Source organism: Centroberyx gerrardi, chromosome 23 (assembly GCF_048128805.1).
Source record: "Centroberyx gerrardi isolate f3 chromosome 23, fCenGer3.hap1.cur.20231027, whole genome shotgun sequence".
Classification (NCBI taxonomy): domain Eukaryota; kingdom Metazoa; phylum Chordata; class Actinopteri; order Beryciformes; family Berycidae; genus Centroberyx; species Centroberyx gerrardi.
This window is the reverse complement of record NC_136019.1, coordinates 1,520,339-1,545,629: the sequence shown is the minus strand read 5'-3', so window position 1 is coordinate 1,545,629 and position 25,291 is coordinate 1,520,339. Positions and strand designations below refer to the sequence as shown.

At 40.3% G+C, this 25,291-nt stretch overlaps 2 protein-coding genes across 5 annotated transcripts in view; one reads left to right on the top strand and one right to left on the bottom strand.

Annotated features, from left to right (window-relative positions):
* Window positions 1-14,601, bottom strand: part of LOC139919989 (uncharacterized) — a 23,150-nt gene extending 8,549 nt beyond the window's left edge. Inside the window, exon 1 of the mRNA XM_078291690.1 lies at window positions 14,583-14,601. The gene's annotated coding sequence lies outside the window, so the exon portion shown is untranslated. The remainder of the gene's footprint in view (window positions 1-14,582) is intronic.
* LOC139919990 (uncharacterized) overlaps window positions 1-25,291 on the top strand; it is a 27,156-nt gene extending 1,865 nt beyond the window's left edge. For 2 of the 4 annotated variants that reach the window (XM_078291666.1, XM_078291665.1), the window contains exons 3-5: window positions 276-635; window positions 24,228-24,380; window positions 24,463-25,288. In XM_078291666.1, the coding sequence (XP_078147792.1) occupies window positions 276-635; window positions 24,228-24,380; window positions 24,463-24,677 (728 nt within the window). In that variant the 3' untranslated portion in view covers window positions 24,678-25,288. Of the gene's footprint in view, window positions 1-275; window positions 636-20,800; window positions 20,857-22,932; window positions 22,986-23,193; window positions 23,554-24,227; window positions 24,381-24,462 lie in introns of those variants that run through there. The other 2 variants (XM_078291667.1, XM_078291664.1) reach the window with 2 other exon arrangements.

Here is a 25,291-nt window from a genome sequence, read left to right as displayed (position 1 = left end):
TCAAAACAGGTTTAAAAGTTAAAGTTTTTTCACCGACTATTTGAAGACGTTGATTGAACGTTCAAAGACAGGAAAAATAAAGGGAGAGAAAGAGATGGGGGGCGACATGCAACAAAAGTCCACTGCTGGATTCAAACAGACTAAAACTCTCCAACAAAACCTATATAGACAGAGTGTTTCCTTAATCAGGTTCATATCAGAGTATTGGTGAGCATGTAAACACTCTCAGTCTCTCTGTTTCTCTCTGTCCTCACTTTCCTCTCTCTCTCCCACAGGAACATTCATTGTGAATGTGAAGCAGATCTCCTATCAGGCAGAGGAGAACGGTAACGTGACGATGGAATGGATCTTCCCACCCAAACCCGACATGTCTCTCTCCTCACTCAGCATCCTTTGTTCACTGGTGTCTCCAGCTGAAGAAAAGACTTTATATCTTCTACGAAACAGTGTTGAAGAACCAGAATCTCAACATGAGCAGTTTGCAGGACGAGTGCGATGTGACGAACACAGACTCAGAGAAGGAACCATCATGTTTCACCTGTCCAGACTCAGGACTAACGACTCGGGTGTTTACCTGTGTGAAGTGTTCACTGATTATGGAGAGAACTATGGTGAATGTTCGCTCAACGTCACTGGTGAGTTGACTCAGTAGAACTCAGTAGAACTTTCCTCACTAGATTCATTTCAGCAGCATCTTTAGTTTTAGAAAACTACTGCAGGGTGGGACTGTTATCATGGTTATCACTGTAGTACTACTGCTACTAAACAACTGTCCAACAATAGCTGGTGACCCGAATACCTGAACTGACCTCCCTGGTTTTTTATTTTCTTCAATTAGTGAAGGACACCTTGAACTTCTATTTTTAAAATAACTATATTACAGATTTTTTACAAACATTATTTAACATTGAAATAAACACACAGAGTTATCTACTGTGGCTGGTTGAGCCAAACCTGTAATGAACAACTAAAGACAACAAATGATCTAAAACAAATTAAATATTGTCTGAACATAATACTTAGCTTCAGTCAAATTTATTTGACTTCTGAGAGCCGGATCCTTCTGTGGCAGAATTCTGACTTTATTCTCACAGGTCAATAGATTCTGAGATTAATCTCAGAACTCAAATAAACTTCCTGTTGGCATTCGGTTCACACAGCTTCACAGCTTCAAGTTGGCTGTCTCACCTTTGTCATTTTAGCTAAATCCAAAATATTCCCAAAAGCAGACAGACATGTTTTCCTTTCTTACAAGTTGATCTCATTCACTGGACATTTTCTTTGTTGCTACAAGGCCTTTCACAGTTCAGCGGTGATGTAGGTGCCTCATTGGTTGAAATAGACTTTCTTTTTTTTCAACTTGGGGCGCTCAAGGAGCTCTTCCAAAAAAAGCGGCAAAAGTGGAAAACTGCAAGACTCCAAGCAACACAAAAGCAGCGCACAAAAAGCTTCACTCACAATGGAAAAAGAAAAAGGCCGTCCTCTGCTGCTAAAACACATCCTGTGTGATCAGGATACTTGTGATTTATTTTCCAGGGAAAATGGGAAGTGCTCCAGATCTACCAGAGGATCCAGAGCAGAGAGAACGTGGACGGTTTGGTCTCATCGGAGTTGTGGCAGCAGCTCTAGTAGCTTTAGTAGCTCTAATAGCTCTAATAGCTCTAATAGCTCTAATAGCTCTAATAGCTCGAAAAGCTCAAAAAGATCAAAAAGCTTGTCGAGCCCATTGCCCAAAAGAACAAGGTAGGCCTATGTTTACTTTTCCTAATTTTTAACATTTTTAACATTATATTTTCAATATATTTTGTGTGTGTCAGTGTGCCATGCTGATTCCTCACTTGTTTTTGTCTCATGTACAGATCAAGAGGAAAACGTCGCCATTGATCTCCTTCCTGTCCAGCAAAGTAATGAAGAAACTGTCTCTTCACTCCAAGGTGCTCCAAGTGTGAATGGACATTGCAGAAATGCTGGGTGTCCCCCCTTGACTCCGCACTGAAAAATGTACGGTTGGACTTTTATTTTGAAAAGCCCTTGGCTTCTCGGCAGTGCATTCCTTGCCCCAAACCTGCGGCTGAATCAGTCCGCCAACTTTCTCTGTCACCCGTCCTATAGGTAGATCAGGCGCTTCACCTCGGGCCTCACTGATCAATTCAGTTTAAAAAAATAGTGGAATGAAGTTGAATGAAGAGAAAATCTCCGTATGAACAAGCCCAGATCCTTTACAGGCACACGTGATGCACTGAAGCATTGCCACACGGTTATCTGTTAAATTACCTAATTCCACTAACGTTACTTAAATACCACAAGGTAAAAACGTTACCTACCGTTAAAGTTTGTAAAACAGCAGAAGAAGAGTTATCAGGTTACTGTTTACATCCCGTTACACAGGAATTGTGGAATTTTAAGCTTCTTTTCCTACGTTTCTATTGACAAGATGCTGCTGCACGCTGAGATGATGCTGAGACTTAAAAGCCCCGCCCCCTCAACCATGATTTGTGGTTTTCAATGTCATGGCCCCCTCTGCACAGGATCTGGATACCAACACTAGTAATTTTGCAGCTGACTCCACTTTTCCCTCCAGACCGACTCGCGGGAACACCGACCCCTTGGTGTCCCGGGACCTCATCATTTACAAATTAAGCACTGACTGTGGATCAACCTGCCAAATAAATCAGATCTGACACCTCAGGGTCTTCTGTTGAAGCACTTTTGAAGATGCACTTTTATACGACTGCCTTTTCTTAATTTTGATGTTTTTGCTGCATTCTGTTGCTCTTCTGTTTTATCATTTGGCACATCTGCTTTCTGAATGTATATTTTATTATTTTACTTCCCTTCTTAATGTATTGTATTTAGAAAAGTGCTTTAATAAAGTTTATTATTATTATGAATATTATTATCATTATTGTTATTATCATTATTATTATTAGCTACACTGACAGTTATGACTATGAATATATTAGGTTCAAGTCTCTCTCTCTCTCTCTCTCTCTCTCTCTCCCTCCCTCCCTCCCTCTCTCCGAGTTCAATTCAAATGCTTCAAAAGCTTTATTGGCATGACTGGGATACAATGTTGCCAAAGCATTACAGTAGTTATACATTGTCAAGTACATAATGTATATGATTAAAATGTAAAAACAAACTACTAAAGATACTAAACAAAAATACAAAACAAAATATTAAAATATACAGTCAACTTGAGAATTATTCATGAAAATGAGCAAAAATGGCTGTAAAAAACCTAACAACGCATTCAAACATATGGGGGGAGCCGTATAGTTTCTTTTTAACACAATAATCTTTCAAACAGAAAAAGTTTTGAGTGCAATTTTTTTCTGCAGAATATAGGTTTCAAAGTATTTGGTACCTTTGTGATTAAAATTAGGTGAAGCTTCTCCTGGAGAGGAGAACAGCGCTGAGCCTCTTCCTGTAAAGTCTGACAGGCTTGGAGAACTCAGCTGGAGCGATCTGGGACCGTTCCTCCATGCAGAACATTTCAAGATCCTTCATATTCTTGGGCTTGAGCTTGTGGACCGCCCTCTTCAGTCCAGACCAAAGGTTTTCAGTAGGGATCAGGTCTGGAGACTGAGATGAACATTGCAAAACACTGATTTTGTGTTCCTGCAACCATTTCTGTGTTGATTTTGATGTGTGTGGGGTCGTTGTCTTGTTGAAAGGTCTTTCTACGGCTAAGTCTCAACCTCCTGGCAGAGACAACCAGGTTTTGGTCTAAAACATGCTGGTACTTAGTGGAATTCATTATATCATCGATCTTAACAACTAGCAGCAAAACAGCTCCAAAGCTTCAATGATCCACCAGCAGATTTTACTGTGAGGATCAGGTGCTTTTCCTTGCATGCAGTCGTCTTTTGTCACCAAACATGCCGACGGTGTGCATGGCCAAAAAGTTCAGTTTTGGTCTCATCTGACCCAGTGATGCTTGGCAAAGTTCAGGTGCTGAAATTCATGTCTGCTCTCAGTAAAGACTGCAGGAACTCGCCTTACACCACAGGAGACGGGCTGCAGCCTAACAACTGAACAAAAGTAAGACAAGAACCAAGCTGTGTGGATATCAACATGTCGCTCAGAGGAAACAGCATTTAACTTGTTTATTAAAAAATAGTTGACAAAATAAATTCAAAATCCAAAACATTATTGCAAGACAGACCTTAGGTTGGTTTCAGTATCAAGCTGTTTCCCTGCCCAACTACTGAGAACTGAGCAGTTTGCTTCAGGAGGAAAGGCACAGATTCAACTGTGGAGTCGATCCGCCATCTAGTGGAGAAAAGTTTTATTACACGGGAACAGTGTTGTTCAGGGGACAGCACAGCGCGGGACACCGGCACATGGCCCATGCTCGTGCTACTCTTGTCTGCTCTTGAAAAAGTACTCAAATCCTTTACTTAAGTAAAAGCAGCAACACCATACTGGAAAAATACTTCATTAAAAGTAAAAGTTCTGTGTTCAAATGTTTACTTCAGTAAAAGTATAGAAGTATTAGCAGTAAAATGAACTGAAGTATGAAATGTAAAAGTCCTCATTCTTTCAGAGTGTTAAATTATTGAAGCATTAACCTGTAAGAAGTATTTTAATGTTGTCGGTCTAACTGCTCCATATACTGTTGGGGAGTTTAAGCTCTAACAATGCAACATATTTTATCAGCTTATCGTATGTTTTGCAGGTAAAACTTTATTCTGCAAAGTAACAAGTAACTCCAGCCGGCAGATAAATGTAGAGGAGGAAAAAGAACAAGATTTCCCTCAACTTTTTGTGAAATATAACATGTAGCCTATTATGTGTATGAAGAAATGAACTTAATATATGAAATGTGTGAATTTGACGTCCTGTACGTGAAAAGGAGCTCCAGCCACTTAATCAAGAATCTACTCATTATAATGGACGAATGTATGAACAGGTCCATGTGGATCTGAACCTGTCACAGGGTGAGGAGGGAGGTAAATGACGTCACTCCTAAACACTATAAATCCATTTTGAAGAAACGTTACCTGAAATTCATCATTCAGTATTTCAGAACCAGAGAATTTCTCCTCAGAAACAGAACGACTGTGTGAGCCGCGGTCTGGAGAAGAGTTAAAGCTTCAGTAGAAACCTGGAATGAGCTTTACTTTTACTAAAACAGTAATTTGGTCAGAATGGTGGAATGACATTCACAGCATATAAAATGTAAGTAATTTATTTTACTAAAAGCATATAAAATGAAACAATATGATAAAAAAAAAAAAATAATAGTACACATTTAAAAATAGAGTTTACAAAAAGCAGTTTATTAAAAGCATGTCAATAAGTTGCTTTTGATTGGCCCACAGTTCCTTATCCACAGACTGACTCAGTGCAAGTCAACACATCTCAACTGTTCAGTTAGCATGTTGACCAGGTGGCTCCCTGCTCATATCTACATACTGCACAGAACATATTACATAGGTAACATGTTAGCATGATGTCACATTGTACATGTTAGCATGATGTCACATTGTACATGAACACAGGATGACACACTGACTGACAGACAGATATATCAGCTCAGTGCTTAAGGCTTTAGATGAAGGATCTGCAGGCAGGGCCGGCTCTACACTACAGGGGGCCGAGGCAGAACTTTGTTTGGGACCCCCGTACCCCCCACACTGTAATAAAGGCTCCAAGTATACAAATGGTGATCAAAGAGTTTCAGTATTTGCAGTAATAGAATTTCAAACAGTAATGTAAAGACATTAAACACTGAGGGAGACATGAATAACAGCACACTGAACAGAACAGCTTAAGGTAACATAATGGAACATAAATATGACATTAACATGTAAGATGAAACCTCAACACTGTTGGCGCACTACACAGCTGCATAAAATAAAGTTAAATAAGAAAAGCAAATACATCACTGTATTCACAAAGCTTCCTAGTACTAAGAGTCCTTGTGGTGAAATTCTAAGAAAATTCTTGAAACTATGTTTTCTAAGAATTTCCCCTTAAAAGTAAGATTAAATCCTAGTAAAGATAAAAGCTATTCAAGAAGCATCTTAGCGCTTAAGAGAGCTCCTAAGGTGAAAAACTGTTCAAAGTAGAGAGGAGGACTTTTAGGAGGCAGAAGAGAAAATGTCTGAAAGACACAAAGGAGAAATGTTCTCCAATCACTGAATGACAGTGACTCAGTTAAACTCTACAGATTAGTTTGTGCAGGATGATGTTTGTGGTTGATCTCATTACAGATGTGCTCACATCTCCCATTTAACAAAGCAGCGCTATTATTAACTGCAGCCTCAGCAATTTGGAAATTGCAGAAGTTCATTTTGTGATTTTGATTTCTTTTCGATTAATTGTTCATCTCTGCATTAGACACAGAACACGTTGTTTCCTTGAATGGGACATTTCATGTGTATTTATATAGTCAGTGCACTGTAAACTGTAAATTGTCGTCACCTGTAAGTAACTAAGTAAGCTGTTCTACACTTGCAACTAACTGTAAACTGCAGATGGAACCAGATGTCATATTTTGAAATAATTTCTCCTTCCTCTGTGTCTTGCAGCCATTTTCTCTTCTGCTTAAGAAACTCCTCAGCCTCCTAAAAGTCCTCCTCTCTACTCTGACCAGTTTTTCACCTTAGGAGCTCTCTTAAGGGCTATATAAGATGCTTCTTGAATGACTTTCATCTTTACTAGGATTTAATCTTACATTTAAGGGGAAATTCTTAGAAAATGTCATAATTCTAAGAATGTTATTAGAATTTCACTGCTAGGACCAACTTTAGTACTAGGAAGCTTCTTCTCTCTCTCTCTCTCTCTCTCTCTCTCTCTCTCTCTCTCTCTCTCTCTCTCTCTCTCTCTCTCTCTCTCACAAGCAGTGTAACATTTTACTGGATAATTTCTGCAATGTCCATTCTGACATGGAGCAGCTTGGGCTGAGGGAACAAGCTCTTTGTTCTTTGTCTGGTCAGTCAGGGGCCCGATGTCGACCTTTATCCCATGGCGCACAATGCGGCCAGGGGCAGAGAGTGGCCAAATCAGGTCACTCACTCAAGCACAGGCTCCGGCCTGCGCTTCGTCAGATGGCCTCTAGAGGGCGTGAGGACACACACACAAAATCTATTCATAAAATGTTTAAAACTAGGAAAAGCAAATACCTTGTTGTTTGCTTGGGCAACAGTATTTACAAATGAATAATACTACAGATACTAGAGCTGCTAGAGCTGCTGCCACAACTCCGATGAGACCAAACCATCCATGTTCTCTCTGCTCTGGATCCTCTGGTAGATCTGGGGCAGTTCCCATTTCCCCTGGAAAATAAAACACAAGTGAGTATCCTCATCACACAGGATGTGTTTTAGCAGCAGAGGACGGCCGTTTCTTGTTTCAATGTGAGTGAAGCTTTTTGCAAGCTGCTTTTGCGTTGCTGGAGTCTTGCAGTTTCCTGCTTTTGGTGCCTTTTTTGGAAGAGCGCCTTGAAAAAAACCCTTCAATTTCAGCCAATGAGGCACTGACATCACCGTCGCTTTTTCTCTGTTATCCGCTTAGATCAGCAGAGAGGTGGGATTTCTGCAGTGACTCTTGAAAATTGGCTTAGAATGTATTTTACAGTTTTTTTTGATTGCCAAGACACATTTCTTGAAATTATGCTCCATTTCCCAAAACTCTAAACACAAATGCATAACTGCACACTCATCTTCACAAACTTCAAACTTCCATGTCAAAACCAAACTCTCCACTCAAAACCATGTGATCTTACATCTAAACCAAACTTTGCCTTCAGACATCACACAAAAGCCATCAAATACACGTACACTACAAAATAGCCATTACACACTGGAGAGATCAATTCAAAACACTACCGTGAAAACCTGTTACTGCAATGAATACAGTAATGGTGCTTATGGTTTTCCCCCAGAACAACCTCTTTACATGATGAACACAATGTAAAGACACAACACATGTATACATTTTAAAAATGTTTAATTCCTCAATGTACTGTAGTAAAATAAACTGAAATTGAGTGAAAAAGTAAATGTACTGTAAAAAATATGCAACTGATAAAGAACGTAGAATACAGTAAAATAATTTCCATGTATTTACCAATATAAACCAATGAAAAAAAAAAACAGTTTGTACATAAAGAAAGAAATCACATTTATTCTGCGTCAGCATCCCGTCTCTGGTCTGGGTCAGGCCAGAGATTCTCATCAACATCACATCACAAAACAGGTGAACTGTCCCATGGCCCTTTTATCTGTCTATCCTGAGGTTCTGATTGGTGTGTGAGCAATTTTGACTATTAGTGTTTGCACCTGGGGAATTGTGTGTTAATTGGGTTCAAGCTGTGATGACTTGAGTTAATGATATTGAATGCCAGTGCTTTCTAAATGAGCATATGGTGCAGCCGGTGATATATGAAGGGATTTGTGTGTAGAGTTTTTCACAAAAAGTTCAACAAATCTGAATCATGTGTGGAAACAGGGGAATAGTGTTTATAGTTTTGGGAAATGGGTCTGTCTTTTGGTAGATGGCGTCATGGTTTGGGGTGTTTAGTTAATAGGCCCAGTTATAGTGTGTAAGCGATCGAGAAAAACTGTAATAATAAGGTATATCCTGATATTTTGGCTAGTATGTGAATTATATATATAATGTAGTGCACGGCTCGCCACACTAGAGGTCAGAGGTCAGTCAAGTGTAGCGCAGCAGCAGCCGCTGATCAGTGAAAGGCCAAGTAGCACCAAAGAAAATGTCCAGTGAATGAGATCAACTTGTTAAAAAGAAAAACGTGTCTGCCTGCGTTTGGGAATATTTTGGATTTAGTCCAAATGACAAAAGTGAGACAGACAACTTGGATGAAGCTGTGTGAACCGAATGCCAAGAGGAAGTTTGAGTTCTGAGATGAATGTCAGAATCTGTTGATCTCTGAGAATAAAGTCAGAAGTCTGCCACAGAAGGATCTGGCTTTCAGAAGTCAAATACATTTTTCATGTGGCCCTATAATCCTCTTCCACAGACTAAGTCTTGGTGTTCTGTTCAGACAATATTTAATTTGTTTTAGAACATTTGTTGTCTTTAGTTCGGCTCAACTGGCCACCATAGATAACTGTGTGTGGTGATGAGCCCATTTATTTAAATTCATTCGTTAAATAATGTTTGTAAAAAATCTATAATAAAGTTATTTTAAACACAGAAATTCAACGTGTCCTTCACTGATCGAAGAAAATAAAAAACAGGTGGGTCAATTCAGGTATTCTGGACACCAGCTATTGTTGGACAATTGTGCTTTGGACATATTTATTTTCAACCTGGACTTTATTTTTTTTTGCTGTGTAAGGCGGGATTTCCCATCTAAACAAACCAAACTTCTCAGATGAAATTGAGCGTGCTCATCTTTCATCCGCATTTCATTCACAAACAAAATGTATATCGGTAGGTTACCAGCCCTACTGGTAACCCCATCCTGCAGTAGGACTACAGTGGTAACCATGGCAACTGTCCAATCCTGCAGTAGTTTTCCCTTTAACTAAAGATGTTGCTTAAATGAATCTAGTGAGGAAAGTTCTACTGAGTCAACTTACCAGTGACGGTGAGCGAACATTCACGGACGTTCCCTCCATAACCAGTGGACACTTCACACAGGTATGTTCCTGAGTCGTTAGTCCTGAGTCTGGACAGATGAAGTGGGATGTGTCCTTCTCTGAGTCTGTGTTCGTCACATCGCACTCGTCCTGCAAACTGCTCATGTTGAGATTCTGGGTCTTCAACACCGTTTTGTAAATAATATAAAGGCTTTTCTTCATTAAGAGAGACCTTTGCACAGTAGATGGTAAGTGAGGAGAGAGACATGTTGGGTTTGGGTGGGAAGATCCATTCCATCGTCATGTTACCGTTCTCCTCTGCCTGATAGGAGGTCTGCTTCACATTCACAATGAATGTTCCTGTGGGAGAGAGAGAGGAAAGTGAGGAACAGAGAGACTGAGAGTGTTTACATGCTCACCAATACTCTGATATTAACCTGTGTGAGATAGCTGTAGCCTGAGGGCCTTTAGTGAAGTAGGAGGCTGACTCAGAAGGCGATTTGAAGGTCCCACAGGTGGACATTTATTTACAGTGCAACAAAAACAAAAACAAAAGAAAACAAAAATTCAAAAAACTGAAGATTTACAGAACAGAGGATATTAACCTGATTAAGGAAACACTCTGTCTATATAGGTTTTGTTGGAGCGTTTTAGTGTCCATGATGGTCTAAATGCTGTTTCAGAGGCTTTTCCACCTGACAAGCCTAACCCAAAGTCTACAGTCCAGTGTCAGTGTCTCTGGTGCCACCTTGTGGTGTCATCATGTTGTCACCATCTACTGTATCTACATATCTGTCTAGAGCAGGGCAATCATGTGCCATGGAGGGCCAAGTGTCTGCAGGTTTTCATTCCCACCAAAGACTGCAGCAGCTCATTTCACTGATTAATAAACCTTCAACCAGAGAGGAGAAAGTAATCAGTCAAATCACCTGGTGTAGACTTTGGTTGGAATGAAAACCTGCAGACTCTTGACCCTCCATGGCACATGGCTGCCCTGCTCTACTCTAGAGAGACATGATTAGCAGATTAATTTAATTGATTTTTTAATTGATTGAGAGGAAATTAGGTCATTACAGAAACAAAGAATAGAGGTGTAGGTTGGAGAACAAAGAGTAAAAAGGTCAAGTCAAGTCAAGTCAAATTATATTATCCCACTAGGGGAAATTTAGTAGCCAGGTATTAAAACACATTCAATCCATCATAAAATACAACATGAAAGACAACACACCAGACAGGACACAGAGACAACAATAGAATACAGTACAGTGCAAGATCACTTCATATGAAGAAAAGACGAACAAATTGCTGAGTGCAGAAAGTGCTTAGTACAATTATTTGTGCAAATTTAGCCTTCTAATTGCAGTGCAAACAAAAGAGTCTTTTAATTTTTTGGTCCTCTGAATTGGAACTCTATCTCTTCTACCTGAAGGTAGAAGCTCAAACTCCCTCTGCAGGGCTGGTCAGTACAGTCCAATATGGCATGAGCCTTCCTTACGACCTGCCGATCGTAAAGGTCAGAGAGCTGTGCTTGGTTCACCCCAATAACTTTACTGGCCGCTCTGACAAGCCGACCAAGCCTATTCTTATTGGCCAGATTCAGGTTCCCAAACCACGCCACAATACAAAAAGACAGCACCGACGCAATAAAAGTTCTGTAGAACAGAGTCATCATTTTGGTGCACACATTAAAATAATTCATTTTTCTCAAGAAGTAAAGACGTTGTTGTACCTTCTTAGAAATGGCATCTGCATTAGCCTGAAAGCACAAGCTATTATCAAACACAGTACCCAAATATTTGTAGTTCTCCACCAAATCAATCTCAGTTCCCTCAATAACTGTGAGTTTGGGGATGGGTGCTGACTTCCTAAAATCAATAATCATGTCTTTGGTTTTAAACACATTCAGTTCAAGGAAAGACTCCTTACACCATGACACAAAGTCATTAACAACCGGCCCATGATCTTGTTCCCCCCCCCCCCCCCCCCTTCAGCAGGCTTACTATAACCGAATCATCTGTGAACTTTATAATGTGTCTATTCTCAAACTTGCTCTGACAGCTATTTGTGTAAAGAATATAAAGAAGGGGAGAGAGTACACATCCTTGGGGTGAACCAGTGGATGAGTGGAGCTTCTTTGAGAGGACACCGTTAACTCTCACACACTGTGATCTATCTGTCAGAAAGTCTAAAATCCATCCAATAATATTAATATCAAGATTAAAATCTGAGAGAAGTTTCTCTGCAAGCAAATATGGCTGTATTATATGGTGTTAAAAGCAGTAGAAAAATCAATGAACAGAAGTCTGGCATGAGTCAGGGGGCCCTCAAGGTGACGATACAGGCAGTTCAGCAGCATCAGGGTGGCGTCCTCTACGCCTCTGCCAGCTCTGTAAGCAAACTGCAGAGGATCTAAAGAACCCTGCACCTGCTGCTGAACAGCTTTATCACCTTCTCAAAAGCCTTCATAACTAAGGATGTAAGTGCTACAGGTCTAAAATCATTTAAGGTCTTTGGATTAGACCTTAAATGATTTTAGACCTGTAGCACTTACATCCTAAGGTGCTAAATCATATGAATAAAAATGTAATACATGATACAAGTAATAAATATGATCATTAAATTAAAGCAATAATTAAAGATAGAGCGTTGTCATTGATACTAATGAGGAGTTTCTACTTGCTAAAGATAATTCTGACCGTATTGCTATTGGCAGAGAGACAAAGAGGCTGTGAGGGCAATGAAGTGAGAAAATCTGTTAGTGAGGCTGAAAATATGTTTATATTTCTGGATAATGAATTGAAGGTGGAAGCTGACCGCAGGATGAGAGGAAGAGCAGCAGCAGGATCCAGATCATCTTCTCCCTGTGAGAGCAGAGGACAGAGGGGGAGGAGTCATGAACAAACTCATCTTGAGGGCTGGCCTTACCTTACCTTAGCAACCCCTCACCTAACAACCACCTAGTAACACCTTAGCAACACCTGGAAACACCCTAGCAACCCCTGTATATCACCTAGCAACCACCCAGTAACACCCTGGCAACCCCTGTCACCTAGCAACCACCTAGTAGCACCCTAGCAACCCCTGTCTATCACCTAGCAACCACCTAGTAACACCCTAGCAACCCATGTCTATCACCTAGTAACCAGTTAGTAACACCCTAGCAACCCCTATCTATTACCTAGAAACCACCTAGTAACACTCTAGCAACTAATAATGATTACCTAGCAACCAGATAGTAACGCCCTAGCAACCACTATCACCTAGCAACCATCTAATAACATGCAAAGACAAGTAAAATACCCGGTGGTGAATACAGTGACTTTTTACAGAAGCCTGTTTATTGCAGTCAACAACAGTCAGCAACATTTATTTTCCAGGAGCTAATTCCTATTGCTGCTAAAACTACTACAACTACTACTTATACAAGTTCTTCTGCAACTGCAACTACTAATACTACTACTCCTACGACTAGTACTACAACAAGTAATAATGCTACTATTACCACTAGTGCTACTACTACTACAGTTACTAGCACTATACTTCTGTTAGTATTACTACTGTTACTCCTACTACTGCAACTACTATTGTAGAACTGACTTCTACTACTAAAACTTCCACAACTACTAATGCTACTACTACAACAACTATGCTACTTCTACCAACTGATCTTTTTAAACATTACCTATTCAATTGATAACTACAGGACGTTTGGCTTTCAATTAATTACTTACATCCCATGTATCAAACTCTAACAATATTTAAACTGTTTTCAACTTTCAAAGTAGCCTTATCCTATTTGTTTAACTATGTTAGAGCGGGAATATTTCTTGGATGGTACAGTGAGCAGCCTAGCAAGTTAACACAACAGAAAAAAACCTCATGAAAGCCTTTTGTATCACTTTATTAATCTTTAAAACCTTTGCTATCCTTTTAGAAATAAAAGGATAGCAGAATGTGCGATGCTGCGTTCATCAGATGTTCTGTAAATACGAGCTACCGACTCTGAAAAAACGTCACCTCAACCTCGTAGTGGCAATTACAAGCAGGATATGAGGGGATTTTTAGTAGACTGTGATATCTCCCACCTAGCATCACAAACTGTGTGAGTGTGTCAACACAAGCTGTAAAAATACCAAATCCGCCGATGCTGGCGGTTCAATGTATGAAAAATCACAGTTATCAGTTTTATTCACACTAACACAACCCACCACACTCATAAAAAGCAAGAAACTGAAACGAAACATCTGCTGTAGTTTGTTTATGGATGATTTTAAATTCGTAAGTACAAATGATGTGGGCATTTCAACGAGTAAAAAACGTAAAGAAACTTTCAAACGAACACAGTAGCCCATTCTTTTGTTCTTCCAAAATGACTTGAACGCAGCAGAAGACGTCACCCAGTAAATTAGGCCTAGCCTACTTGTTGACAGTCTTCTCTTGTCGTCTCCTCTTTAAAGAGGAAGTATGTGAGCAACGCTAAAAAGTTTCAAATGGACTTTTATAACTGTAACTGACAGTTATTTAAAGACATGTGGGACTGCAGTGTGTTTGCCATGTCTTCAACCTACGGACAGCATCAATATTTGCCTCTCTTTTAATTTGTTTAATAAGAAAGACTTAGAAATATCAGTATCCACAACATAAATTAGGCTACTCCCTTTAAGCCTTGACTGCGACCCAGCATGGAGCTTCACTGCGACCTTGTCTCAGTAGGCGATCTACGCCTAAAATATATCAATATATTGCAAAACCTCCCCAAGTTCTCCCTGCAGAGCATCAGTTAACCTCAGTGGGTTTGATGGATTTTCTTTAACTTGATGATTTCAGCTCTACACTGTCCCGTCCTCATCACTTGGCTCCCCTCCCCCCAAAAAAAACAAGTTCTCAGGTATTTTGCAAAAAAAAACAAAAAAAACAACAACTTTATGACAGCTCATAAGCATGCCTCAGCACTACACCAAACAGTATCATTCATTTATATATATATATATAAAAAAAAAAACATAACTGCGTCACAAGTCTTACCTGAGCTCATGCTGCTGCAGACATTTTGCAGGTTTCAATAGAGACAACAGCAGCAGCAGCTTATAGGACAGTCTGTTCAGAGGCAGAAAGAGGGCATGTTACTGTTTGGCAGAGAGGAAACCTGTGGTTCAAGTCCACACAGGTTTCCTCTCTGCCAAACAGAGATCTCTCTCTCTCACAGTTGATATTTTGTGCTGCTGTTCTTTAAAGTTGACAAAGTTTAAAGTTGTATTCATGTTCAAAAATTCCCCAAAAATAATGTAAATATTCAATGTTTGCTCCAGAGGTTTTTTCTTGTCAGGGTGGAAAAACATTTAGACCATTTAGGCCATCATGTGTTTTTTTCAGTACCCTCCTTGTTTGTGTGACTGATCTTGTCTGAAGCCTTACATTAGATATCTGAACTGATCTGAGGTCTGTGGAAGAGGGTTGAACTCTGCTCTTTTGCTTTTCCAGCTCTTTTCAACAGAGTTTATCAGCTGATGGATCCTGCAGAGCCTCACTGGTCCAGCAGTTAGAGAGACTGTCTTGTAATCAGAAGGTCTCAGGTTTGAGTCCTGCAGCTTCACCTCAGAGGTTTTACTGTCAGTAAAGTGTAGAAATGTCCTGAGGCTTCAGGCTGCAGATCAGAGCTTCTGTCTGTTTATTAGAGAGCTGCTGTTATTTCAACCAGCTGACATGGAGGATTTCATTCAACAGGTGATCAGGTCTTGTGCTTTAGACAGGTGATGTGGTCCAGAGGTTAGAGAGCAGGACTGGAAACCAGAAGGGTCCTGGTTAAGTTCCAGCAGAGTGTCTTCAGTCTGTTGAAGCTGCTTTAGATCAGACTGTCAGCTAAACCTCCTGCCTGTAAAGAGTCGTGCTGTCAGTCAGACTTTGTATAACTTTATTATGCTGACCAGGTGGATTTCATTCAACAGAGATCACCAGCTGAAGCCTGATGGTCCAGCAGTTAGAGAGAGCGGCTTGTAAACTGAAGATCGCAGGTTCAAGTCTTTCCAGTCAGACTCCTGCTGACTCTTTATAACTCACTCTGCTCTGAGTCTCCACCAGTGGAAAGCATGCTGAATTTGACCTGTCAGCTGAAGTGGGCTTTATAAATAAAGTTTGAATTGAATTGAAACACAGATACCGTGTGGCCAAAATAACAGAGGAGTGAAGGCTGCAGCTTCACCTGACCGATCTACAGCTCACTTCTCATCCAACTTAACATTTTATTTTGAAAACACCAAGACTATATGTAATTACTGATAACTATAACTATATAAATAATAATAACTATAAAAATAACTCATAGAGTCCTTTTCAGCTGGATACTTATTTAATTTTGGTATTTATTGCAGAATATTCTCTTCAATTCGATCAGCAAACTGACATTAAGACTGGGACTCGTTTCAGAGGGTGTGTGTGTGTGTGTGTGTGTGTCTGTGTGTGTCTGTGTGTGCATACAGACTGTATCTGATGGATCCTCTATGGTGAAATACTGGTTAGAGGACCTTGCCTGTTACTTCCCCTCTGCTGACTTGTGGCTGTCTGGAAGAGGAACTTCACCAGCTGACTTACTTAGTTTCACTGGACAAAGTGATATGGAAAACAGTGATCTCAGTGTGCAACACCATCATCTGTACAGATGGATGCAGAGTGCAGACTGTCTGTCCACAGCCCAGCTGCTGTGTAATCTGTCAATAACTGTAATGCTTCTAAGAAAAACCTTTCAGTTTCAAAGAGTGACAGAAAAATAAAGCTCCATTACATCAGTTTGACTTCAGTTCATTGCTTTGCTTCATTCCTCTGTATAAAGTCTATGAGCTTTGCTGTTCAGCAGCTCAGAGTTCACATTGTGTCAAAATTAACGTCCTTTTTCTGAAGTCACATTATAGTCCATGTGGTTTCTGATGCTGATCGGCCCAGAGGGAGGCTGGATCATTTTTGGGCGACATGTTTTGAGACATTTCAGACATTTTCCACCTCAAGCCCATGACTGCTCCAAGGTCTTCACCATAACTTCCCTTTTGGCCACTATGACAGCAGTTTCTAGATTTCTTTTAACCTTACATTAGCTGTGGGACACTGGATACTGTTATGTCCGAACAGAAATGTTTTAGACCAGTGATTCCCAAAGTGTGGGCCGCGGCCCCCTGGTGGGCCATGAAGGTACTGCAGGCGGGCCGCGAGAGGTCATTTACAATAAATAAATAAAAAGTTTTTAATTTTCAATTTTGTCATTAAGTTTGAAATTACCATAAATTATTTATGATTAAATATTTGCATTAAAAAAAGTAATCAGAACTAATAAAACAAAGCCATGGGATTTAAATTACGTGTTATTCTTCATTTATCTGACCTATTTTTGATCCGTCTGGAAGATATCTTATATCTCGTCATTGGCGGGGAATTGTAATTGAGGGAACACCTCATCATTGGCAGGGGAAGAGTAAAAATGGAGCGATGGCTATCAGGTTGCAAAAGGAAAGCTGTTAATGGAGAATCAACCTCCACAAGCGAATCATCAGAAGATCAAAATGAATCCGTGAAAACAAAAAGAAGGACTCGTAGAAAGTACTCAAGTGAGTACCTATCGCTGGGATAGGGGAATACTTCATCTTAGTCTCGTGTGTTGATCAGAGTTGTGATTAAAGGGTTGGGTGGGCCGCGGAAGATTTTCAGATTTCATATTGGGCCGCGGCATTCTTAAGTTTGGGAATGGCTGTTTTAGACAGATTCAGGTAGAAAAACAACACACGATCCGAGCTATTTAGTTTAACACTGCTTTATTTGCCAAAACGTCTACTCGCTTTCAGATGCCATTTGATACTGGCTCTCTGATTAGGCTTGCCCTAGTGCTGACCTGAAGCGCAGCCAATCAGCATCCATCAATTAGGTGTCAAACAACTCACAGCACTCTGTTGAACATTTAGTGCACGCAATATTTGCCATCATGGCCTCTTGTTTCTCATAAACCACAGATACAATCAACAAAAATTATCTTTGGTCAACAATTTTAATCGCTCTTAGCAGTACCCGAGTTTATTCCCATCACACTAGTAAATAATTGTAGCAATTTACCCAAAGTTATCATGGACTGGAAGACTGAATAGTCACACTGCCAAGGACTTAGCAGGTGTTTTGGATTTCTAGTAGATCTGCTGCCCATAACCTGCCAGACAAATGAGTTTCCAAAGTGAACACACACAAAACTCCTGATGTTGGATAATGTATTCAGTTCATTTAATAGGAAAAGAAATAGCCTAAGTTACAAAGTGCTGTTAGGAAACAAGCCAATATAAAGTATATTTTAAAAAGCTGCAGTGCAATAGGTAACATGACAACAAGAACACAACATTCAACATTCATCAAGGAGGTTATGTCACAGAACCTGATTCCCTGGCTGATCAAACATTCATCATTCAACATTCGGAGGCTGTCATCATTCAAACCAGTCAGATTTCACTGGGCGGAGCCTGACACTGGTGCTCACTGGTTTACTGTTGTAGGAACAACAAGGAAGTTGCTACAGTTAGCTACTAGCTAGCAAAACAAAACTGATGTGATGCTGGTGTGGGCCGTGCAGCAGCTTATTCTGTCTTCTAAATAAAAACTTTAACGTTTTACGTTAATCTCTGGTGTGGACAGTTACTTTCCTGATAGTTGGATCGCTGCAATAACAATAACTTAAATTCACTTGGTGAGGTGGCTAGTGTTGCAGAAAGACTAACGATGGAAACTTGTTCTACTCAGGAGGAAAAACAAGCCAGAGCTGCTGTTTTGCCGTCATCCAAACTGACAGTCCTATCTCTTTAGATGATCTTACTTTAATTATCATTTTATGAATCATAGTCACCAGGTATAAATACTGTATGTAAAAGTAAAAAATAAAGTCAGCAGGTAATGGATAAAATAGCATTTATCTCCATCGACCTTCGAGAGAAAAGAACAAAACAAAAGAACTGTTAACAATAAATATGCATGGCACCGTTCTGCAACCCTGTTCTTTCACAGTTTCCTTTTCTAAGGAAAACAATGTCTTTTAGTGCAAATGAATGTGCTGTAACTTCAAAACTTAACATGTCTAGCCCTCGAAATATTATTTTTTGAGTCATACTAGACAGGTCTGACATGAATTCGTCAGGTCAGGTCAGACCAATCACAATCTAAAGAGTTTTACTGGATAAAGTTACTGGATATACTGTAACCTTAACGAGTGAGTTGTTCCAAGACAACCAAGGCATTCACAAGAAAACAACACTATGTTGCTGTGAGTGCTCAATGCCACAAAATCCAGCCAGTAGCTGTATTGCCTACATATGCAACAGTGAATCTAAGGTTGCAGCAGAGGGAGGGTCGGTAGCAAGTTCAGTTCCACTGTTGAATACCTGAACTACTTGGATGGGCTCCTGCTTTGGTTTTCTGAGTAGAGATCTCATTTTTGAAGCAAAGTCTTCATGTGGAGCTGAATGCAGTATGTGAAAATGGTTACTAACAACCACTAATGGTAATTCTACTGCTATTCCTGCCAATCTTAATCCCATTCCAGTGTAGACAAACATCATTCCCCAGGTTGATGGCTTTCTTCTCTCAGGAATTGTCTGATCAGTGGCTGCTGTGAAGAGATCAAACAAAACAAGAGGAAACATTTTACTGTTACAATCCAACAAGAAAACAAAATAACCACAGCAGATAAAAAGGAGAGAGGAGGAGGAGACATAGTATTTTAACCTAGTTGAATGAGAAGACCAAGTAGTGAATCAGCTGTGAACTGAGACCAGGAAAGAGTCTCTTACCTTCAGGTGAACACTGTCTGTATTTCCAGTGACAAACATCCAGAGAGACAAGATTTCTCCTGCAGTCCGTACAGAAAGAGAAGGAGCAGAGATCATACAGACAGGCTGTGAGCGGAGCGGAAAACTGACTGAAAACTATGAATGGACGGTGCAGACTCATGTTTACCCACAGGTGAAGTTTTTTATTGTTGGGCGGAGCTTCTCAGGCGGAGCGTGTGGTTTTAGCGGAGAAAACGTTTTAAAAAAACGTTAAACCGACAGCAAGTCGGTTGAAGCTTTCACATCAATAGAAATGAGATTGTATTCCATATTGATTCTCCTGTTTACTGTAGTCAGGTTTTTATTCCAGATTCTAGTGAACTCTAATAAACACACAGTAGAGAACAACTTGGATACAATTACACACAATGTCCAGCAGGTGGTGCTATAATCACACACATACACACATGCTGTATAAATAAAGTTTATTATTAGTACCTAAGTAGAAAAGACTAACAAGTAATTCTTTTTTTCCTGTTCTTTGATATCCTTTAATGATAAATACTTAGAGACTGGATCTGGACTCAGGACTCAGGTTTGGCTGAATCCTTGTTAAATCCACCTGGCTGTGTAAAGTCAAACTGACTCTGGGTCAGACTTTATTTGGATCGTCCAGTGTTGATCCTCAACTATCAGGAGACAGACAGTCTGTTCAACAAAGAGTCTCTACAGACTGAGACTCTAAACCTGATCTGTTTCTGGTCCTGATCCGGGAGAACAGGCAGCTGAGTTTGACATTACTGTAATACAACCACTCAGAATACCAAAGAAATCCCAGAATTAATGAGATTCATATTTTCTGCAAAATAAATGCATCGTAAAATAGGCTACTTCCAGAAGATAATCTGTCCGATTGAAATCATAATTATGTCACATAGTTTAGTTAATGTTATCTAAAAACGCCTCATGTTTGGTTCCATTTTTGACAGTCACAGCTGTCTTGCACACAATGGTTAAATAAAAAACAGTCGTGGTTTTTTAATAAACAAAATCGCATTATAAAGGCAGCAGAAGCCACTTTAACCGTTGGTTCCAAATACAGAAAGTTGCGTGTGGACACGGTCCCTCTCTGTGTGACAAAACCCCTACTGATTTATCTGTGTGATATTAAACTTCCTGTTCCAACTGAGTCAGTTATTAAAATGCAGGTGTCACAGTTTTAGACTGCAGCCTCCAGTTTGTGTCTGCATGTCAACTGCATGTCCGTTAACGGTAGAGGGGGCGTCACTAACTGAAAACAGGTTTTTTTTTCTTGTGTAAAGAAAGGCTGCTGCTTTGCCTACAGCTGCAGCTCTGTATCTCTGTATCTCTGTATCTCTGTATCTCTGTATCTCTGCTCCTTTCTCCACCTGTATGGGCTGCAGGAGAAATCCTGTTTTTTCTGGATCTATTGGAAATACATTATTCACCTAAAGGTAATCTTTCTTGATCCATTCCTTGGCCATCTCATTCATGTAGGTTAAAACTTTATATGGACTTTTTGCCTTCTGGTAGATAAACAGACTGCAGGCTGGTGCATTTTACCTCCGTATTAGTTTGGATTGTGTGAATATGCAGTAAGTTTGATTTATTTATTCAAGGATGATTACTTCTGTTTAGTAAATATATGGTTTCTTTCTTGATGTATATAATGGCCATTTATTCCTGATAATTGTTGTTGTTTGTTTAATTAGAATGTTTGATCATGACTCAGGTAGGCAGGGCTGTATGGATCCTGCTGGATTAATGATCCAGTGTAAAAAGGAATATTTAATGTTGATGTTGAAATACCTTGAAATTGTGAACAGCCTATTGATTTTTGTTCTCCTTTGTTTTGTTACCAGCCAACCAATCCAAGCTAATGTAAAATGGTTGCCAGGTGCTCATCTGTCCTAATAGACAGCCCACGGTCCGGAGTCAGCAGCGAGTGGAAATACACTCATCATTCCAGCCGTAATATTTTACAATCATAAGATATTCATATTGGACGTGGTTAGTTAAAATTTGGCTGGCTGACAGACCCGATGAGTGAAGAGAACTTGTCGCCAAACTCCATTCAAAAAGTTTCATGTTTCCTTATTTATCATCAAGCGATGCACACATCGTAGATCATCACTTGAGACCTTTTTCGTATCTCTAGGAGCCGCTGGACAAGTCGGCAGTAAGTGATTCACCAAGCAGAACTTAATTTCTATAAAATCTCAATTTGGTTCACCTGCTGTTCCCACATCCTTCTTCCACCAGCACATCATGGAGCATCACACAGGAATTATTGCTGTGCCAATTTTAACTCCAATTTCAATAAATATTCATCTGATTTTGATGTTGAGCTCTAAGTTATTTAATGCAGCTGAGCTCTGACATTCAGCAACGCATTTTGAATGTTGCCCCCACCCTGAATAAATAAATAAATAATTAAATAAATGAATAAATAAATAAATCGTGCTCTCTGCCTAATATTTTGGGGGAAAGGTTCTGTGAAGAAAGTGGAGGCATTCTGTCTGTTATTTCTGTTTCACATTTGTTCATGTAATTAAACTTGACTCCTTAATTTAATGAAAAATTCAGGGAGACAGGAACTTTTCCATTAATTTCCTCTTAATAACGCTGTAAACCTGCAGCATGAAAGGCATAAAAAAATCCCTTAATTTAGTGTCTCTGTGAATCAACCCATGAATAAATCCCTTATAAACCCATGATACTAACCTTACTTTTTTAAAGCTATGTTATTTTTAATGGATAATTAATGTTCATGTAATGAGAAATTAAAGACATTTCAGGGATAAATTAAGGGGTTTGTTTCGTACCCTCTAGACCTTCCAGTCTGCAGTCTGCACTTCAACTCCCGTTGTTTTGAGTTTCTAGTCACATTAACAGGCGCCATGTTGTGGTAAAAGGCCGTGAGGCCTGCTGCAGAGAAACAGCTGAGGTTAGAAACTTGGAAGATTTTTACAACAATATTACTTTGAATTTATTCAGAGAACCAAAGAAAAAAAAAATCCTGCAGGAATTTATGGTTTTGTCCTGCAGGAATCCTGTAGGAGCGACCAAATCCTGTCGGAAGTAGCTGCAGGATTCCTAGAGGACTGTGACCGGTCCTGCAGGAACTCTTTAAGCCCTGCATTAATAAGCTAATTCCTGCTGGAGTCCTGAAGGACCATGACCTGCAGGATCTTAAAATTCCTGCATTATTTAAGTAAATTCCAGCAGGAATCATTCAAGGAAAACCAGGAAAATTATCACAAAAATTGGTGTATTAGCATTATCATTATTTATATTTTTATATAATGTATATTTGGTGTCAAATGAAACATGTTTGGTAAGCAGCAGTGTAACAAGCAGGATAAAGTACAGGGAGCCGGTAATTCTTCCTCTCTCAGCTCCAGCAGGTGAATCAGACCCAGACTTCATATCTCACATGGCTCAGTGTCTGCTGTCGGTCCACAGGATGGCTGGAGGTGTGAAGGGATCTGAGAGGCTCTACTGCCTGAGATGACTTAGGTTTCATCACATGTTCATGACTCCTCCCCCTCTGTCCTCTGCTCTCACAGGGAGAAGATGATCTGGATCCTGCTGCTGCTCTTCCTCACATCCTGTGTCTGCGGTCAGCTTCCACCTTCAATTCATTATCTAGAAATATAAACATATTTTCAGCCTCTGAAACAGCATTTAGACCATCATGGACACTAAAACTCTCCAACAAAACCTATATAGACAGAGTGTTTCCTTAATCAGGTTAATATCAGAGTATTGGTGAGCATGTAAACACTCTCAGTCTCTCTGTTCCTCACTTTCCTCTCTCTCTCCCACAGGAACATTCATTGTGAATGTAAAGCAGATCTCCTATCAGGCAGAGGAGAACGGTAACGTGACGATGGAATGGATCTTCCCACCCAAACCCGACATGTCTCTCTCCTCACTCAGCATCCTTTGTTCACTGGTGTCTCCAGCTGAAGAAAATACTTTATATTATTTACAAAACGGTGTTGAAGACCCAGAATCTCAACATGAGCAGTTTGCAGGACGAGTGCGATGTGACGAACACAGACTCAGAGAAGGACACATCCCACTTCATCTGTCCAGACTCAGGACTAACGACTCAGGAACGTACCTGTGTGAAGTGTCCACTGATTATGGAGGGAACTTCCATGACTGTTCGCTCAACGTCACTGGTGAGTAGAACTCAGTAGAACTTTCCTCACTAGATTCATTTCAGCAACATCTGTAGTAACAACTGTAGTACTACTGCAGGAGGGGACTGTTACCATGGTTACCAGTGTAGTACTACTGCAGGAGGGGACTGTTACCAGCAGGACTGGGCGGTATACCTTATTTTAATGTGTACTGAAAATTTATTTGACTTCTGAGAGCCGGATCCTTGTGTGGCAGAATTCTGACTTTATTTTCACAGATCAATAGATTCTGAGATTAATCTCAGAACTCAAATAAACTTCCTGTTGGCATTCGGTTCACACAGCTTCAAGTTGGCTGTCTCACCTTTGTCATTTTAGCTAAATCCAAAATATTCCCAAAAGCAGACAGACATGTTTTCCTTTCTTACAAGTTGATCTCATTCACTGGACATTTTCTTTGTTGCTACAAGGCCTTTCACAGTTCAGTGGTGATGTAGGTGCCTCATTGGTTGAAGTAGACTTTTTGTTTTTTTCAACTTGGGGCGCTCAAGGAGCTCTTCCAAAAAAAGCGCCAAAAGTGGAAAACTGCAAGACTCCAAGCAACACAAAAGCAGCGCACAAAAAGCTTCACTCACATTGAAAACAAGAAAAGGTTGTCCTCTGCTGCTAAAACACATCCTGTGTGATCAGGATACTTGTGTTTTATTTTCCAGGGAAAATGGGAACTGCCCCAGATCTACCAGAGGATCCAGAGCAGAGAGAACATGGACGGTTTGGTCTCATCGGAGTTGTGGCAGCAGCTCTAGTAGTTCTTGTAGCTCTAGTAGTATTCACTCGTCAACGCTGTTGCTCAAACGAACAACAAGGTATTTGCTTTTCCTAGTTTGAAACATTTTATAAATAGAATTTCTGTGTGTGTGTCCTTACTTGTTATTGTCTGATGTACAGGTCAAGGCCAAGAGGAAAACGTCGGCATTGAGCTCCTGACTGACCAGACAAAGAAGAAAGAGCTCGTCTCCTCAGCCCAAGCTGCTCCATGTGGAGAGAGAGAGAGAGAGAGAGGGAAACAGAGGGTGATGAACCAGGAGCTCAGATGGACGGACAGCAGCGTAGGCCTCTGCCTCCGTGAGTTGGATGAAATTGAAACTGAAGTCATAAGTTGAATGAAAGTGAGGAGGGAAAGAGTTCTGCTCGTGCTACAAAGACTCTGGAGTCCGGTCTGATTAATGGCAGAGACTGTAAAGGGGAATAACACAAAGTTTCCTCAGCAGTGCGTCGCTTTTGGGCCCGAGCCAGATGTCCGTTTCATGCGGAATCATGTGAAGGAAGAGGGAAGTCGGCCGCCTCACGTTCTGCAGGTTGACTGGGTTAGAGAACAGTTGGACCTTGATCAGGACCTGGTTCTCATGGTCTGTTGTCCTGGGATTTCTGCACAAACAGATTGACGATCACAGCTGGGCCGCAGTCTGAAGAGGATGTGTGACTGTAAACAGCTGTTTATGTAGAGCAGATGACGTCACGCCTTTGAACTCACCGGCTCCCAACCTGCTGTAGTTCAGATGTTTCAGGTGTCTGTCCTGAGACGCCATTTTGAGTAAGGTGACTACTGGGACTTGTAGTCCTTTGGTCCCTACATGTGTTGAGGTCATGGTGTTCCTTCTGCACAGCATTTTTCTGTGCTTGACTTGCACTTTATGCATAGGACACTCCATTTCCTTGAATGGGAAATGTATTTAATGTAAATCTATCAAATCTATCATGTTTATCTATCAAACTG